Source organism: Archocentrus centrarchus, chromosome 6 (genome assembly GCF_007364275.1).
Source record: "Archocentrus centrarchus isolate MPI-CPG fArcCen1 chromosome 6, fArcCen1, whole genome shotgun sequence".
Taxonomy (NCBI): Eukaryota; Metazoa; Chordata; class Actinopteri; order Cichliformes; family Cichlidae; genus Archocentrus; species Archocentrus centrarchus.
In genome coordinates this window covers 29,380,257-29,396,845 of record NC_044351.1, presented here as the reverse complement: position 1 = coordinate 29,396,845, position 16,589 = coordinate 29,380,257, and the positions used below count along the sequence as shown (strand labels likewise).

The 16,589-nt window shown below is 40.5% G+C and overlaps 1 protein-coding gene across 2 annotated transcripts; it reads left to right on the top strand.

Moving 5' to 3' along the window:
* Positions 1–3,097: 3,097 nt before the first annotated feature.
* On the top strand, positions 3,098–15,800 carry wfdc1 (WAP four-disulfide core domain 1). 2 transcript variants are annotated; one of them, XM_030731921.1, is made up of 7 exons: positions 3,098–3,620; positions 13,573–13,768; positions 13,960–14,043; positions 14,531–14,671; positions 15,139–15,189; positions 15,282–15,336; positions 15,447–15,800. In XM_030731921.1, the coding sequence occupies exons 1-7, from the start codon at positions 3,528–3,530 to the stop codon at positions 15,454–15,456; spliced, it is 630 nt and encodes a 209-aa protein (XP_030587781.1). In that variant the 5' UTR covers positions 3,098–3,527; the 3' UTR covers positions 15,457–15,800. The 2 variants fall into 2 exon arrangements, with proteins under 2 accessions (XP_030587781.1, XP_030587782.1); XM_030731922.1 differs by having other exon boundaries at positions 15,282–15,341.
* Positions 15,801–16,589: the final 789 nt, after the last annotated feature.

The following is a 16,589-nucleotide window of genomic DNA, read 5'->3' as shown; positions in this document are numbered from 1 at the left end:
CATTATCTGTGTAACATGAGAGATTCAGAGAATTTATAGAAACTGGAGTAAAGGCAATCAGGGACAATTCCTATTGGCTAAAAAAGAGAGGGTCCTTCTGGCTTGTTATCAGCATACAGTTCAAAAGCCAGTATCCAAGATAATATGGGGTTGGCACTGGTGCACATGGTATGTCTAACTTGTCTGATTTGGAGCAACATATGGTTGCATCCAACTGATGGGTTTTTTGGGTTTTTTTCAGGAAAGGCCTTGCATACTTTAGCAATGCCGGCATCATTACAGGTGCTCAACTGGCCAGCCTGCAGTCCAGACCTGTCACGCATTTAAAGCATTAGGGATGTTATGAAAAAATAAAAAATGTTTGTTAAAAGAAAATGCCATAGTCCCAGTTTTTTAAAAACAAGTTGTTGGAGTCACATTCAAAATGATTATATACTGTATTTTTCATTCACTTAGATGTATGGTTCAAATGATTTCCAACCACTCATAGCAAAGTTTTTGGAGGTGAGGTTTGCAGTTTGAGCTGTCATTTGAGAGCTTAAAGGGAAACTTTGCTATCCAAACTGAAAAGAAATGTTACTTTTCACTATATGTGGCACTGTGTTCATATACCTCATCTATCTGGTATCTGTTGGCTGGATTGTTTCACCCCATAATATAAATCTCACATTTAGAAAGGAGGGCAGGATGTAGATGTGAGAGCATGCCTGGGAATATTAGCATTACTTTAAACTGGACAGCTGAATTCCACTCCAGCATTCCAAGACTGTCTGCATATTTTGCCCCTCTAAGTTGGCAAGTGAAATAAAAAGAAATAAAACAAAAAAGGCTGGTATTTACCTGCTAATTGCTATTCCTATAAACTACTACTACTATGCATAAAATACTAAATATACTATGTAATATACTTAAGTAGTGGAAACATGAGTGATAAATGAAACATAACTGTCATGAGGAGCTGAGTGTCAGGTGAGGTTGGACTCAAAATGCAGGACTCATTGAGCAAAACTGAACTTAAATGTGGTTTTATTTGAGGAGTGACAGGAATAATAACACAGCTAAACTGGAGCTGGCCAGAAATGTGCCAGAAATAAACTAAGGACCAGGGAAACACACAGCATGTTCAACAACAACACAACAAAGGGCCAGGGAAAAACACAGACAATATATAAACAGAGACTAACGAGGGAACAGGCAACAGGTGGGAAGCACAGCTGCAGAAAATCATGAAGTGAAACTAAACACAGAACACCAGAGACAAAGAGTGACAAAGTAAAACAGGAAGCAACGAGGTACCGAGACAGAAACGCAGGCATAACACAACACTAGGAATAAAACTAAATACAGAACACGAGGCAAGAGACATGACAGAGGGACAACACTGACACTGGAGCACAGAGACGCGAAGGAAGGCAAGGACAAAGGGAAACAGGAATGTAGCATAAATAACTAAAACTAATAACAGGATTCAGAAAACTAACAGAATCCAAACTGTAAGCAAACACAGAAACAATGAAAACAGAACCTTAAGGAAAAACACAAAACACTGGGCAAACAGTCCAGGACCATGACAATAACATTCATTAAGTTCCATTATCATCATATAATTTAATTGTCTAAGCTATATCCTCAGAAATAATCATTTAAAAAGAGTCAAATATGATATTGCTCAAAGGATTCCAGGTTTAAAAGCATTTTGTACTGTATAGTCTTTAATTTTGTGCCAGTAAGTAGCCCAACAGTAGTTAATCATAGTGTGCTATAAAAGAACTTTTAAAAAAGTAATTAAAAAACAATCTCCTCTAAAATGTGCTGTGGACATGCTATCATGTTCAGGAAAGCATACAAGACAAACACATAAGATAGGACGGAGCATTTCAGCCCTTTGCCATAAATCTGATTAAAAATACAATTTTGAAATTAAAGATTTTTTGCAACCAAGCAAAACCTTTTCCACTTATTATACTGTGCTATTTGCAGCATAGGAAAAATTGCCAGTGACAGTTAAATTTTGCCAGATAAAATATACAGTTGCCAACTGGAGGTTGCTTTTGCCCACTGTTTTGGGGAATGTTGGTCAGATTCTCATTATTTCCACTGTAAACTCCAGTTGAGAAGTTTGATGAAAGTGTCAAAGGCAACTAAAGGAACATCTGCACCATAACAATGAAACAAAATCGTCAGCTGTAGATAACTTCACTCCTGTGCTTTTCTTAACCGTTCATTCATGCAATCTCTTTCTCAGTATTTCTTTCCCTATCTCTGTGTTGCCCCCCACCCACCCCCTTTGCATTCTCTTTTTTTCCTTTCTTTCTCTTTACTTTGTCTTTTGTGTAAGTGAGCCCTGGGCCTCCCAGTGACATGGGCTCTGCTCCTGTAAAACTAATAATGACTGAGATTTGTGCGGGCTTAGCATTCTTTCCCCCTTTCAGTGCAAGACACTGAGATTGGGGAGAAAGGTCTGGTGGTGAGGTGGTGGGGTGAGACGGGGGGGTGAGACGAAGGGTGTCCTAGTTTGAGGGGGAGCCACTTGGGAGATATGTGAAAATGTAAGCCCAGTGGAGCACACGATGGAGAAAAAGACAGGGAGGCCCCTTTCCCTGAAATACACCACATGCTTTTATTGTGCATGGATCAATGCCACTGAATTCACTGTGCATCCTCTGCCAACAAACATAGGATTGTATTTATTCACACATGGACACACTCATTCATACAACTAGGTGTGTTTGTGCATTCCCAGACCACTGTCATGTGAATCGGGTATGTCCTAACTGTGTTGTAAAAACATGCTGGACAGCTAATAGTTAAAATATATGCTTGAACTCTAAATTAGCACTTCAAACCCGTGCTTGGCAGAGGCATTTATTGTCCCTTGCACAATAGCGCAAACAAGCAAAGCATGCAAAGAAAAGCCAGAGAAAGTAAAATAAGTTGCAAATGCACAAAGACACAACTCTGTCAAATTTACATAAAGATCACCAGATGTGCTTCAAGATGCAACAAGGGGCCAAGGGGGAGGTCTCACACTCACTGCCCTCTCCAACAGTTCCCCCTCCCACCTTTCACCTCCCCTTCTCTCTTCCAGAGACATGTGCACACGCTGTGCCAGCAGACAGTTTCAGCTCTCAGCAACTGATGCACAGACAGCTGCCGTTTCTCTCTTCCCCTCTTCTTTGCTTCCCCTAGCAATTCTCCTTCCTTTACTATACTGCCCCTAGTCATCCCTTCTGCACTTTCCCCTTCCTTTCCTCTGCTCTGTCATTCTGCCCGGCACTTTTCCTCAGCCGGATATAAAGCCACCTCTTGTTGGAGGGTTGGAGGGCTTGTGCAATCTTTGGCTGCACGAGCACACAGAGTTGTTGCTTCAGCTGGAAAGGCAACGCAACAGAGGACCTACAAACACCTATAGGACAAATTCAGAATAAATTCCAGGAAGAAGGAGAGGAAGAAGGAATACCGCTGAGAAAATAAAGGAGAAGAAGGAGGGGGACGCAGCAAGAGTTTGGAGGTGCAGAACACAGACCATGCCGGGCTCTTTGCTGGTGCTGCTGTCCCTGTTGGTCCTGTCCACAGGAAGTGATGCCAGAAGAATTAGGAAAAGAGGACTCAACCATAAGGTGGGGCACCTAACATCACCTTTAATTTTTGTTAGTGCACATATGAGTGTGAGTATTTCTCTATGTGTTGTGGTTGTTTGGAGTATCCCCTAAAGTGGAAGTGGGTGAAAGCTCACAGAACTGCAGTACAATGCCAGCTCTGTTACAGGGAGGTACTTCAAGCTGTCAGGGCAGTTTTGTGGCTGAGGTGAGAGGTGTTCAAGTCGGCCCAAGACCTACAAAGAAAATGAATTGAAGGATAGTGTTGTAATGTAGTATTAAAAACATTTACTCAGGCAGTCTATTTACTCAAGAACTGTACTTATAGGAAGATATATAAGATAGATATATAAATATATAATCACCAGTTTGATATTTTAATTTAGAGAAAAGACTAGAAAAACAGTTATATATCTTGTTTTTTATCAATTCAAAAACAAAGGTGTAAAAACAACAAATCGCAGTACTGAAAGTGAATTCAGGACTATTGCAAGCAGTATGGATTTAGATTTGTGGTTCCCTCCTAGTTCCAGTTATGCTAACTGTAGCTAGCTGGTACCTATAGTCCTATGTTTAAAGCATGCCTTTGATTAAGTTCACCCCATCCACATGATGCTATCTTTATTTTTTTACAATTATTTTGCATCATGGGGAAATATTGTGACTTTTAACCCAAATTGTGTGAAATAGCCATGCTTTATAGTTTTAAGATGAAAGCTTTGAACAAATAAATAAACCCAAAAAAGTGCTATAAATCAAACCACCAAAAAATGCATAATAGTAAGAAGTAGCTCAGTCTAAGGAAGAGTTTGCTCACTGCTTTGGGTACTTATTTTTCTTGTAATCCTTAAGGAAGAGGACTTGAACTTTCTTTCACCACTGGAAAAAGAAACAGTTTGAGAGTAGACACGCTTTGATTTAGATGCATGAAAAATCTGCTTGGACAGGGGAGTTTTGGAGATGAACAGAAAGTGGAGTGTGCAACAGGTTGAAATAAGCTGCTGATTTTCAGATTTCCATATGAGTAACGGAGGGTACATTTGTGTGTGTATGTGTGCGTGTGTGTGTGTGTGTGTGTGTGTGTGTGTGTGTGTGTGTGTGTGTGTGTGTGTGTGTGTGTGTGTGTGTGTGTGTGTGTGTGTGTAGTGGATTATTAGGGCAGGAACTGAATTTGCAGACCAGGCCCCTGCTTGTTAACTCAGCTCAGTGTAGCTGATTGATCATCTCTAACAAGTGCTCACTGTAGCGTGCTGCCTTCACTCTCTGTAACCTTTCATGCTTCAGTGTTCTCACCTTCTGACTGGTTTATGCCCTCTGACTCTCATTCACAGCCTTTATTTCTCTTCTTCTCATACTGTAAGTAATTGCTCCACCTGATTTCTCTTTTCCGCTGACCATGTACCTCTCTCAGTACACCGCCCTCCGTTTTCCCTCTTTCAAACGTCTTTCTCTTGTCTCCTCCTCCTCTCAGGATGGACCAAAAGAACCGTCTTGCTGTACTCTGCTTCAAAGCTGCAGTAATTGGAACATGCTGAGACAGCTCTACAGACAGAGTTTGCCTTTCCCCCCCCAAAACCTTTTCATCTCTGCATCTTTCAATCTTTCATTTTTTTTCTCCCACGTACACACCCTCAGCCTCATTCATAACGCCAAGGCCATACAGAAAGACAAATTATAGTCACTGAGTATTTTACATACACACTGCACTGGAGGATACTTTGTTTTGAAAAGAAAATCTGTAAATTTGTAATCAACACAAGACCACCAACATGCTCAATTTTGCCTTTAGAGCCCTTATAACCAAGAATTTCTTATAAGCTTTAAACCATAACAATAGAAATACACAAAATCTTAAATGCACTTTAAATAGGTTAATATATGAAAACAACAGAGGAGGTCGAATTTTAGCAGATACTTGTCTTAACACTGTCACCTTGAAGACTGCATTTGGTTAATAATATGACAAAATTTTCCCAAGATCAAAGTATTATTTGAATTTAAGAGAAGCATTGCATCTACAGTTTAAACTGAGGGCCAGTGTCTAATCATTGACCTTGACCTTAAACCATGTTGTCTAACTAGTGAGAAAGGTGAGAAAGGTGTTTGTATGACAGTCTTGTGCACTTTCCTAGTTCCTTTTCTGTCCTTGATAATAAAAATGCCAGCCAAAGAATGATTTACATTTAATAAGGGTATTTAGGTAAGAAACAGGCTTAAAGGCTACAATCACAGTGACAGATGTGGCAATAAAAAGGCCCTAAATTTAAAAAAAAAAATCTGCCAACTCATTTATTTTAAAAAGGGCCAATTTGCAGTCCAATGGCATCTTTGAGATATTATAGTCTATTCCAGAAGTTAAAAGGTGAAAATTAAGTGTAGAGGATTTTTACCCACACAGCAGCACCTCACTTTGAAACTTAGATTAATAAGTCTTATTCTCTTAGCAAATCATTGCCCCATAGTCTCAAATTCCAGATTCACATTGCGCTCGCCCACCACCCAACCAGGTTGTTTAGTCTCATATAGCCATAACACAGTCTTGCTCAGACATCTGCCTGGGCATGCCTGTGTGCAAAGCAGTGCTTGACGCTAGCATCATAAATCATTGCAGTTTTATCTATGTGAAGTGGTTTGGACTGTTCTGACAGCACCTGCTATTAACACAGACTGAGAGACACTTACACTTCCTGTTGTTTGCCGTCCGGTTTTGGCTGTTTGGTATCGCCTGGGGCCATGAGGATGAGCATGCATTAAATTTAACTTAGATTGAATGTTAAGGATTGGTGGTAATGATTTGTCTTGTGATGTTAGCTGCTTTAAATATATAGTTTTAAAACCTCCACATTAATGCAAGGAATATTGTTTTAGCTATGACCTGATGCTGCGGGTCAGCAGCACATTACTGGACTTACCACTGGAGCAGATCACTGCTCAGTACCACACAATCACAAACTTAAAATATAAAGTCTCTTCCAAAGCATCTACATTGCCATCTTTTCTACTTCTGTGACTGTAAGGTATCTGTTTTCCAACACTAATTACAGTTGCTTTCACTGTTGGTCCACTTCTGCCCTGTTGCATAAACCAAACTTCACTTTAAGCTGTGCCTCTAGTGTTTTGGCTGTCAACATGATTTCCCATCATTCATTAAAGATTTCGACTCTTACTAGTTTACAGCTTGTCTGTTTTTCTCACAAGTTAGACTGCCATGTCTCTGTCTATTTGCTCTTCTGTCTATCCTTCTGTCAAAGTGACAGAAGTTCCAGAAACAGAAAGTTGGGCTTTACAACACAAAATCTAACCAGATGTGTGCTGTGAGTTTCTTCATTTAGTAAAAGCAGGAGATCTGGCAGATTTAAGACAGAACTTAACTTAAAGAACACAGCTATTTACCTGGTTAATACATGTGTGTACAGCACTGACACAGTATTTTCTAAAAATCTGGGAAATTTATTTGTTTCCGGATCTACATTCCTCTGCATGTTTTTGTGTATTTGTATCCTTACAGAAAATAATTAGAAAATCTTACTATCTGTCTGACATTTTGGTGGGACACTGCAAATGGTCTGATTCAGTTCAGTTAGGGAGCCAGACATGGTGTCAAGTGGCTTCTAACCCACCATCTTTGAGAGAAATTGGAAAGAGTAAAAAAAAAATCAGCAGCTGAGATCAGACATTAAAGCCACCATCATGCTGCTTTTCAACACCAACAACAGAAGAAGAAAGGAAAAGAAAAAATCAAAGAAGCAAGATAGAGTGTTATAGAAAGGGACAAATAGATAGATGGGGAGGAAAATATACCCACAGATATACATAAACATCACACACAAACCCGCTGGCAGTGTCTTTATTGGGGGAGAAGTGCCGCAGACAGGAGTGTAAATAAACATTATGGAACATCTGAGAAATGTGTATGAGATTTTGTGATAGACTTCAAGAAGCAGAGCATGACAGCCCTTCTGGCATATAACTGCATGAAAGCATTGGAAAAAAAAATCATGAAATGAGGACTGAGAGTAAAGTGGTTAAAATAAAAGAAGAGTAGCAGGAATTTAAGCAAAAGCAGCATCAGTAATGTTGGGATTCTCAACGAGCTGTAATAAATAAGTGAATGACCTTTGCTGTGTAACTTTTGTGTACACAGTATGATCACAAGCAAATTCAAACTTTACACAAACACATGCAGTTGAATAAACAGGAAGGGCACGCTTGATCTTTTTGTAGGAGAGGCTTGCAGGATACACTGGGAGCAGATCGGATATAAGACAAGGGCAGATAGTGCAGTAATTATTATGTAATTATCCAGTCTGAGCAAACTTTGTAGTACTCATTCATAGATCTGATTGCATAATGAGATGTTGTGAAGCACCGTGGAGCTACAGTAGTTCATGATGTCCCGTGTAAAAGTTTTGAAAATATTGTAGCTTTATGTTTTGTGTCAGTATAATGCCACTACACACATAAAAATTAGATTGAATTCAATGTGAAAAAGCACTAAAATAATCTAAAAATTCCCAAGTTAATGTCCAGTTTTATCTTGAAGCAAAAGTCTGGTGATTTTATGCATCATGTTAATGTCACATGAATCAAAGTGTTTAAGGTGGTAGACACTTCTCGTATATAAATGTTTAAATGAGCTATTGGTAATGCTTAACTGATGAAGTCTTCTTTTAAGACAAAACCTTTGTAAAAGAATTACTTTATCAACTCAGATGCAGCAAGGTAAAGCGAAATATTATGACAATGATGAACATGGAGAAATAACAGTTGCTGACTGACTGGCACCAGGTACACAACAACACAACAAACATGCCAATCATGTATAAAATTATGACCACTTGCCTAATATTGTGTTGGTCCCCGTTTTGCTGCCAGAACATCCCTGACCCATCCAAGGTTATTACCGTTAACGAAAACGAACGAAATAACGAAAACTGAAATTTACTGAGATAAATAAGAACAGTAACTGAAACTGAAGGAAAAAAACAGTAACTGGAACTGTATTGTGGGTTTACAAAACTAACTAAAACAAACTAAAATGATAAAAATAACCTTCGTTTTCATGTTTGTCACTTTATTTAAGGGCCTTGTGGATTGATATGAAATCATTTTTTCTGCTCTAGCAGTTTTAGCACACCTCACTGTATGTGTCTGTTCACCGCCTCAGTCTGCAAAATAATGGCAGCAGTAAAAGTTGGGAGAAAATGTCAGAGTCCCATATAGGATTTCTTTGAGTATAATGTTATGGCTCTGTGCCGTGTTGTGTTAGTGTGCGTGGGATCGCAGTCTCTCTTCCCCCAGCCTGGGCCAAAGTCAAGGTGTGTCCACTTCCGATTAGGGACATCTGGTATAAAGAGGTGGATGCGAGACGCGGAAGAGGAGAGGAAAAAGCGTGGCGAGGGCCAGGTGCAGCGGACAAGTGCTCGTGTGACAGTTGCGTTACTCCCGGTGGGAGGGTGGCTTATCTGTTGGCCGACAACAGACGTGTTCTGGGGATCCAGAGAAGTGGGTTTTCCATTTAGGGGGGTGGCTTATCTGTTGGCCGACAACAGACGTGGTCCGGGGATCCGGAGAAGTGGGTTTTCTTTGAGGGAGGTGTTGAGTCCTTTTAGCGCTATTTCCTGCTTTTAGCCCCTTAACGGGACAGGTAGCGTCTTCAGTTTGGAGAGTGTTGGGCTGTTTTAGCTGTGTGGTGCTTTCCTCTTTTTAATCGTATGTTGCTCCCTTGTCCCCTAGGCCCGCGGGACGTAACATACGGTTAGTGGGGGCTCGTCCGGGATTTGAACCTGGGACCTGTCGCACGGCGTCTTTTCTAAGCGACAGGGCAATGGGAACTTTGTAATGTTTAGTGAGTGCCAGCACAAGACAGAAAGAAGCAAGTGTCTTCTTGCGGATGATGACAAAATGTGTGGAACACTTCTCAAGGGGAAAACCCACCAACCTCAAAGTCAACCTGAGAAGCATGCACAAGGCGGCTACTGAAACCATTCTGAACCTATGCAGTAACCTACGCAGTAACCTAGGCAGTAACCTACGCAGTAACGTATGCAGTAACCTATGTGACATGCACCTCTTGAGAAATGTAACTACATGTCAGGTCCACGCAACCCGGAATGATTGTGATTGGTCTGTTCACCACTGCTGAGTCCTCCTGTGAATTTCTTTTCGCTGCAATTTTTGATTTTTTCACGGAGAGAATAACAATGAGGAATAATAATCAAAGTATCAACATAAGGACTCACAAATTCCTTGAGGGAGACTGCTGAAACTATTGGAATGGACGTGATGGAGTGAACAAAGTGAAAAAAAAAAAAAAAACTAGGAGGGACAATTATGTTTGCAGCCGAAAAATAAAACTGACCACAAAAAGGGAGGACACAGGAGGGAACAAAGTCCCAGCATTTTTTTGTTTCTGTCTGCCGGCACCGCAGATAAAACACTGGGACACGGACAAACTGTTCACTTGCTCCGTAATATATCCCACCCACTAACAGATGCGATAGTGCAGCTGTAGTGGTAACATTACAGTGGAACAATAGGTTGGGGTTTGAATCCTGGCCAGGGGGTGTATCCAGTAAGGGCCAGTACTACCCAAGGGCTAGTGCTACCCAGTCCTACCTCGGAATCTGAGCAATAGATATATAGTACTGAAGTCATACTGGCTAGGGCATCACGCGGATTAAAAAGGTCCATGTCAGGTGGTGAGGAACCAGGATGTACAGATGATAAGTTGGCTACTGTAACAAGGATACGGCATAAATGCACACAAAATGAGAATCAGGAACTGTTGGAATGCTACTACACATGTAATTGGCACCCAACATCCAGACTCATATCAAAACAACTAGTAGCTCAGTGTTCCAATATACGCAAGAAGCAACTGCTTTTGCAACTAGAACACAAATGCGGCAAGGGGGAGCCAGGTTGAAAGGTCAGGGGTCAGGGGAAGATATTATCATCCCCACCCCCACACTCCGAGATTGGGTACCAAGGACGTAAGAAACAGCCAAGTAAAGACTCACAGCCTTGTCTAACTACCTGAAGAGGTATACCAGGGAGATAGTGTCCCAGCTGGGTATCTGAATACCAGCATGGCGTAGATGTCGATTGCCCGGATCTTGTACTTCCCATTCAGCTGACTCCTTGGACTTTAGCTTACTCTCTGCAGGTAGTTGCAGTTTTCCTAACGGTCTCTTTATGGTTCCCATCTGCAGGTGAGATTCCAAGGTACTTGTAGATATCCTCAATGTTTGCAATATTGCCTTGTAATAGTGCAGTCCACTCAGTTCTGACTACCTTCCCTCACTTTGTTACCATCTGACTCTCCATTCTGATGTCATTGATGTAGATCCTAGTGGTCTGCATCAGTTCACTCTTGACATACAGCATAATGTCATCCATATAGAGGACTGTCTACAGATACGACTCCATTCTGTAGTCTGTTTCCATCCTCCTGTTGATGATCTGGATCTGGCTGAGGGGGCCTATTCAGAACAGCAGTGGTGCACAGGTTGGTCAGTCTGGACTTACAGACCTAAGTCACTGCTCTATCTGCAATTCTCAGAGTGTGGGGATGAGGATATATCCCCACTGACCTAACATCCTGGCTCCCCTTTCCCATAGCATTTGTGTTGTACCTCATCAATCTCTAGGTGGGATAGCAGGTGCTTCTTGCAGATGCTGGAACACTGAGCTACTAGATGTTTTAATGTTAGTCTGGAAAGAATCCATAAGTCCCACATCCTCTTCATGTGTAGCCCCTTTCACTGTGGTCACATGCATAATACCATTCCAACAGTTTCCGGTTCTTATCGCATATCCACTTATGCCATCTCCTTGTTCCAGTAGCCCACTGGAATGTGAACCTTGTTAATCTGGGTTTCAGTCATATATCTCTTGCTCATAGTCTGAGGTAGGCTTTAGGTGGCATGGGCAATCTGCAAGCCAAAACAACATGGTGAAAGATACTAAAATGTAAGTCAGAATTCTTTGGGAGTTTTTCTGAGTTTTAATCAAAACCTACACAAAACCTACCTTTCAGAAGCCATAGCAGAGATGTACTTGAAAACAAAATAATAGAAATTTCAAATTTAATTTTACAACACAACACAATGTTCTCTCAATCTCTCCAACCCCATCCCTTACAACACCCATTGGGCCCCCAGCTGCCAGAACAAATTAATTCATTTTAAAGTGATTGCACATGCAGTGTTTGTGATGTCACTATCAGTGTCAAACATTTGCTTTTGTTTCTCTGGTTGGTTTGGAGGAGCAGCCTGCAAGTCTGCTGAATAAACACCACAGTTTTAATGATTGCATGCCACCCAGAAGCCAATTATCTAATTACAAATCTAGCATAACAACAAAAAAAAAACCACTAATTCCTCGCGCTCTCTTTCTTCTGCACTCTGACAGCTCAGTAGCCAGATAAATCCATTCACATGACTGAAAAAAATAATTCTGTTGTTTCACTTGTTTCTTGCACCATATGTTTTCAACCTCATGGCAAACAGCTTGACAGAAATGCCCTGACTGTAGGACAAAAAGGTTAATTAAACCAGTTCAGAAGATGAAACCTGGCCAAATAATAAAATATCCTCAAATGTTCTTCTTATGTTCCTCCATTCTAGAGGAGATAAAACATTGTTGTTCATTTTGCTGCAGTAAAAAGAAAAGAGTGGGATAAACTGAAAATCTGATCACACTGCAGCTTCTTCCATAAAAGTAAATACAGTGCATGAGAAAATATGAGAGTTGGTGTTTAGTTGATGGCAGCTGTGCTTCTTGGGATTTTGGTATAATAATTTCCATGTGTACAAACCCCCCAGAACAATGAATGGTCACTTATTCTTTGGTGCAAAACATCTGATATTCAATACCAGCAGTGAAAAAAAATAAAACACTTCCCTCCACTTCTTCTTGCCAGAACTGTATTGAAGTGTATCTTTGCTTGGCTTTTTAGGTCATGTGGCCTACTTTCTCCCTCTCAGATTCACCAGGGAAGTAAGTGTTTGTTCCCCCGGTGAAACACCTTCCCAATCCAGGTCAAGATATTAACAGACAGGCATGCATGCAAAAATCAAACCTCCAGTGTTTGTACTAGAGCTCAACTGTGCTTAAATCTGCTCCCTCAGGTCTATTGTCGCCCTCTGGTGGTTACAATGTGGTCACAGATACTACACTGCATGAACAGCCAGTGAAGATGATTGATTGCCTACATAGTACCAGTCAAAAGTTTGGATACACTTCGCCATTCATATCAATGGGAAAGTGTGTCCAAGCTTTTGACTGGTACTGTAGGTACAACCAGTGCCTATTCTGAAAATGTCGCTTGTCTACAGTAGAACAAAGATCTTGGTGTGCTCCAACTTCACAAAATGCAAACTAACACGAGCAAACTAAGGAGGCCAGGAATTCACTTTATAGCATTAATTTTTTAAATTTAGTTATATAGCAGCATATTTTTTAGGGCTACTGTCCTTATGCAGTTTACTAAATCTTTCACATATAATCCCAGATAATGTACTCTAAAAGAGTATGGCTTGGTTTATGACTACATGAAGTTAATGGCATATTTTCTATCAGTACGTTTTGCATTCAGACCTGTCTTTTCTCCTCCTGCACCTCCCTGACTCCAGAGCTGCATGTTTATGATCTGTTACCAGCCCCTCAAAAGCATTCTCAGTGTTTATTGCTATTCCAATAACAGACTAACACGGTCACTAGCATGGTAGTCTATTAACTGTGATATGAAAAAAATGGGACTGGATTTATTCCAAAATTAGAAGAGCAGCTTCTTAAGTCTGTGTCTCTATTTCTTTTTGTATGTGATGCCCTTATGGTGACCTACAGGGGCAAAGCAATGTTTATTAATATTTTAAATCAGGAAAGGAGGGAATCTCCCAGAAACAGACTCCATGTGTGTTGTCATTCATACCTCAGACATTTATTTGTCTTTCTTTTTCTCTTTCAGGATTATGAGTATCTCAATCACCCTCAGTCCACACAGCACCAAAAGAACGACCGGTGTCCACCACCACCTCAGATGCTGCCAGAGCGAGCCTGCGAGGTGCCGGGCTGCCGCTCAGACTCAGAATGTGAGCGCCACAAACGCTGCTGCTACAATGGCTGCATTTATGCCTGCCTGGAGTCTGTTCAGCCACCACCAGGTCAGGAGACTAGCGGAGAGCTAAAATAGGGCTTGAAATTATGTGTTGTCCTTTACTTTTTAACATATAACAGTATGTGATGTATTATTATTTTACAATATTTTTGAAGTTTACAGAAATAAAGAAAGTAATATTTTCCTCTTGTTGTTAATTGATATTGCATTAGCTAAGTGTGTGTATGTCCTGAGCAGTTCTGGACTGGCTGGTGCAGCCCAAGCCTCGGTGGTTGGGGGGTAATGGTTGGCTCCTAGACGGTCCTGAGGAGGTTCTGCAAGGTGAGAGCAAACACCTGAAAAGTCAATGGTAACAAACATATGTGTCTCCAGAAAATCTATTTGCATGATGCTTTTGCGTTTTCAGTGAAATGAAAATCATTCAGTGATATTTATGCAATTTATTGCATATTGTTTCCTTTGTTTTAAAATTTAAAATAAAAGCTTTCATTCTGAGGAAACACTGAAAACCATGTGACAATAAACATAAACCATAAAGACACTAATGTCTTCACTGTCAGTAGTCTCAACAGTCTTAAATCCAGTGATCCGCATATATTAAAGGTAGGATAGACGTTCTGTTAATCTGGCTTTCCTCAGTGAATATTAAAGCTTTGAGGGGGGTTTTCCAGAGGGAAATATAAAAAACACTATGTACTATAGTTGGAGGAAAGCCAGTAAAAATCACCACGAAATGACTTCTGTTCTTCTTGTTGTAATTTCCTTTGATAATTTTTTGGGGGGCTTGTTGTTTTTTTCTGGCAATTAGCTGAGGCCTGCAGTACTACTGAGGATGGAGATGAGCCTTTGCACTGTCCTACTGGCTACGAATGCCACATCATAAACCCAGGAAACCCGGCTGCTGGCATCCCTAACCGAGGACAGTGCATCAAGCAGCGTGGCAACTCTGGTACAGCTGAAAGGTTTCCTCTTGACTCAAACATATTAGTGAATACCCATGTGATTGTGATACGGCTTTAAATCTAGGAATTAACCCACATCGTCTCCTATCTAAATGTAATTTTTACAACTAACGTCCTGTGCACCTGATCCAATAGAGTCACTCTCAAAGCTTTGTGCTCTTACGCGCCACAGGGCAGGGGCAGAATGCTGGGCTCTGCCCCTGCCCTGGTATCTCTATCTTGGTAAATGACATGCTGTTAGATGCCAGGTTTCTCCTTTGAAATCGATCTAGAAATAAACAGACTGGAGTGACCTTGCAAATGAGTAGACCACCTCAAGACGAACTGATAATGTGTGACTGAAGCTGTTGGCAGAAATATGACACTAAGTATTTAACAGAGGGAACTTTGTATATCTTTATTTAGCTAATGAACTTTGAATTTGTGTCTATTATTATGGTGCTTTTATTTACAGATGGACGTGGCTTGAGGCACAAATACTTTAAGGACTATAAGGATTACTTAGGTAAGAAGTGCAGGTAGAAAAAAGCTTGAAACCGAACATGAAATAAAGCACATCTGCACGGCATCATTATGGCTTTTATTTTTGCCTGATAGGTACCAGCTCTAACAATGCAGTGGGCTATGAAAAGCATCACCACAAACACCTGGGGTAAAGTATGTTTTAAGCCACTTTAAACTACCATATCTCATTAAAAATCATCTTCACTTGTATATTCCTGTAGAAGAACCCTAATGTTTTCTTTTTTCATATCTGTTCAGATCAACTTGAACTCAGCTTCAGCTATGACCATAGCACAACCTCAGACATCAGTCCAGTCCTGTTTGATCTGCTCACAACTGAACCAGGATCAGATCTGACCTTTTTGACTACACCTACAGCTGCTACCTCCTCAATGCAATGCCCTGTCTTGCAGCCTCTCCTCAGTCACGTGTCCTTATGGAGACAAGTCTGTTGCACTTTCAGGATGCAGCCAAAGAAATAAGAGCTTTTGTCCCTCTGTCTGATGTCTGTAAAAGGGAGGAGGAGAGGGTATTGATGAAGGCAGGCCAAGGTGCATACCAAAGCTGTTCATCAAAAATGTCAAAGCAACCCACCCACCCCTTTTTTTGCCCCCCCCCACCCCAACTCTTACTCCTATTCTCATTCACTGACACGTTCTCTATCCTTAAGCCTGGTCAGCAGAGAAAATCAAGACCATGTGGGCCTGTTTCTCAGCTCTAAATTCCTTTTCTGAAATCTGGAAAGTTTTATAGACAAGAGGAAAAAATCCAGGTGTAGTGGTGACACCACACAATCAATCGATCCAGATGTTTCATATTTGAGCTAATTACTCTAATTTTAAAAAAAATAACACCATATGAGTATGTGGATTATGACTGTTTTACCAAATTTAGAAGAGTTGCTGGTATGTTCGAGCTAAAGTGAAGCAAGACACAATAGTTTATTTAAGAGCCTTATTTGAGATTCTCCACCTGTGAAAAAGAAAACTTTAAATAAACATACTGAGGGTAAGTGATTGGTTTTGAAAAGACTGATTAGCGTCTATTATATCTTTTAAAAAAAAACTCTGCATGTGTCTGGAAAAATTAAATGCTTGTAATTAAGTAAATATTTAAAACTGTTCAACAGATTTTCTCTATTATTCTCAAACTTAACCAGCCTTATTCAACTGTTCTGCTCAAGATGCCAATGTAATCAACTCAAATGGTGCTCCGGTAATTGCTGCCTATAATAACAGAAGAATAAGTTGGTCACATAATAAGCTGGAGGTATGAAATAAAGCCACTCTCTGTGCAGAACTAAAGTGATGTCTGAATGTTCCCATCTGACTGGTGCTGTATTACTGCCTTGTTTATTCTAAATAAACCACTTTATTAAAATAAGCTGTTGTTGTTCTTTCT

Bases quoted from the DNA above. Each gene is read 5' to 3' on its own strand.
- wfdc1 (XM_030731921.1), top strand. From the start codon at position 3,528: ATGCCGGGCTCTTTGCTGGTGCTGCTGTCCCTGTTGGTCCTGTCCACA. The intron at 3,621-13,572 runs GTGGGGCACCTA...TTTCTCTTTCAG, and splicing joins AAAGAGGACTCAACCATAAG to GATTATGAGTATCTCAATCA. The intron at 14,672-15,138 runs GTACAGCTGAAA...TTTTATTTACAG, and splicing joins CAAGCAGCGTGGCAACTCTG to ATGGACGTGGCTTGAGGCAC.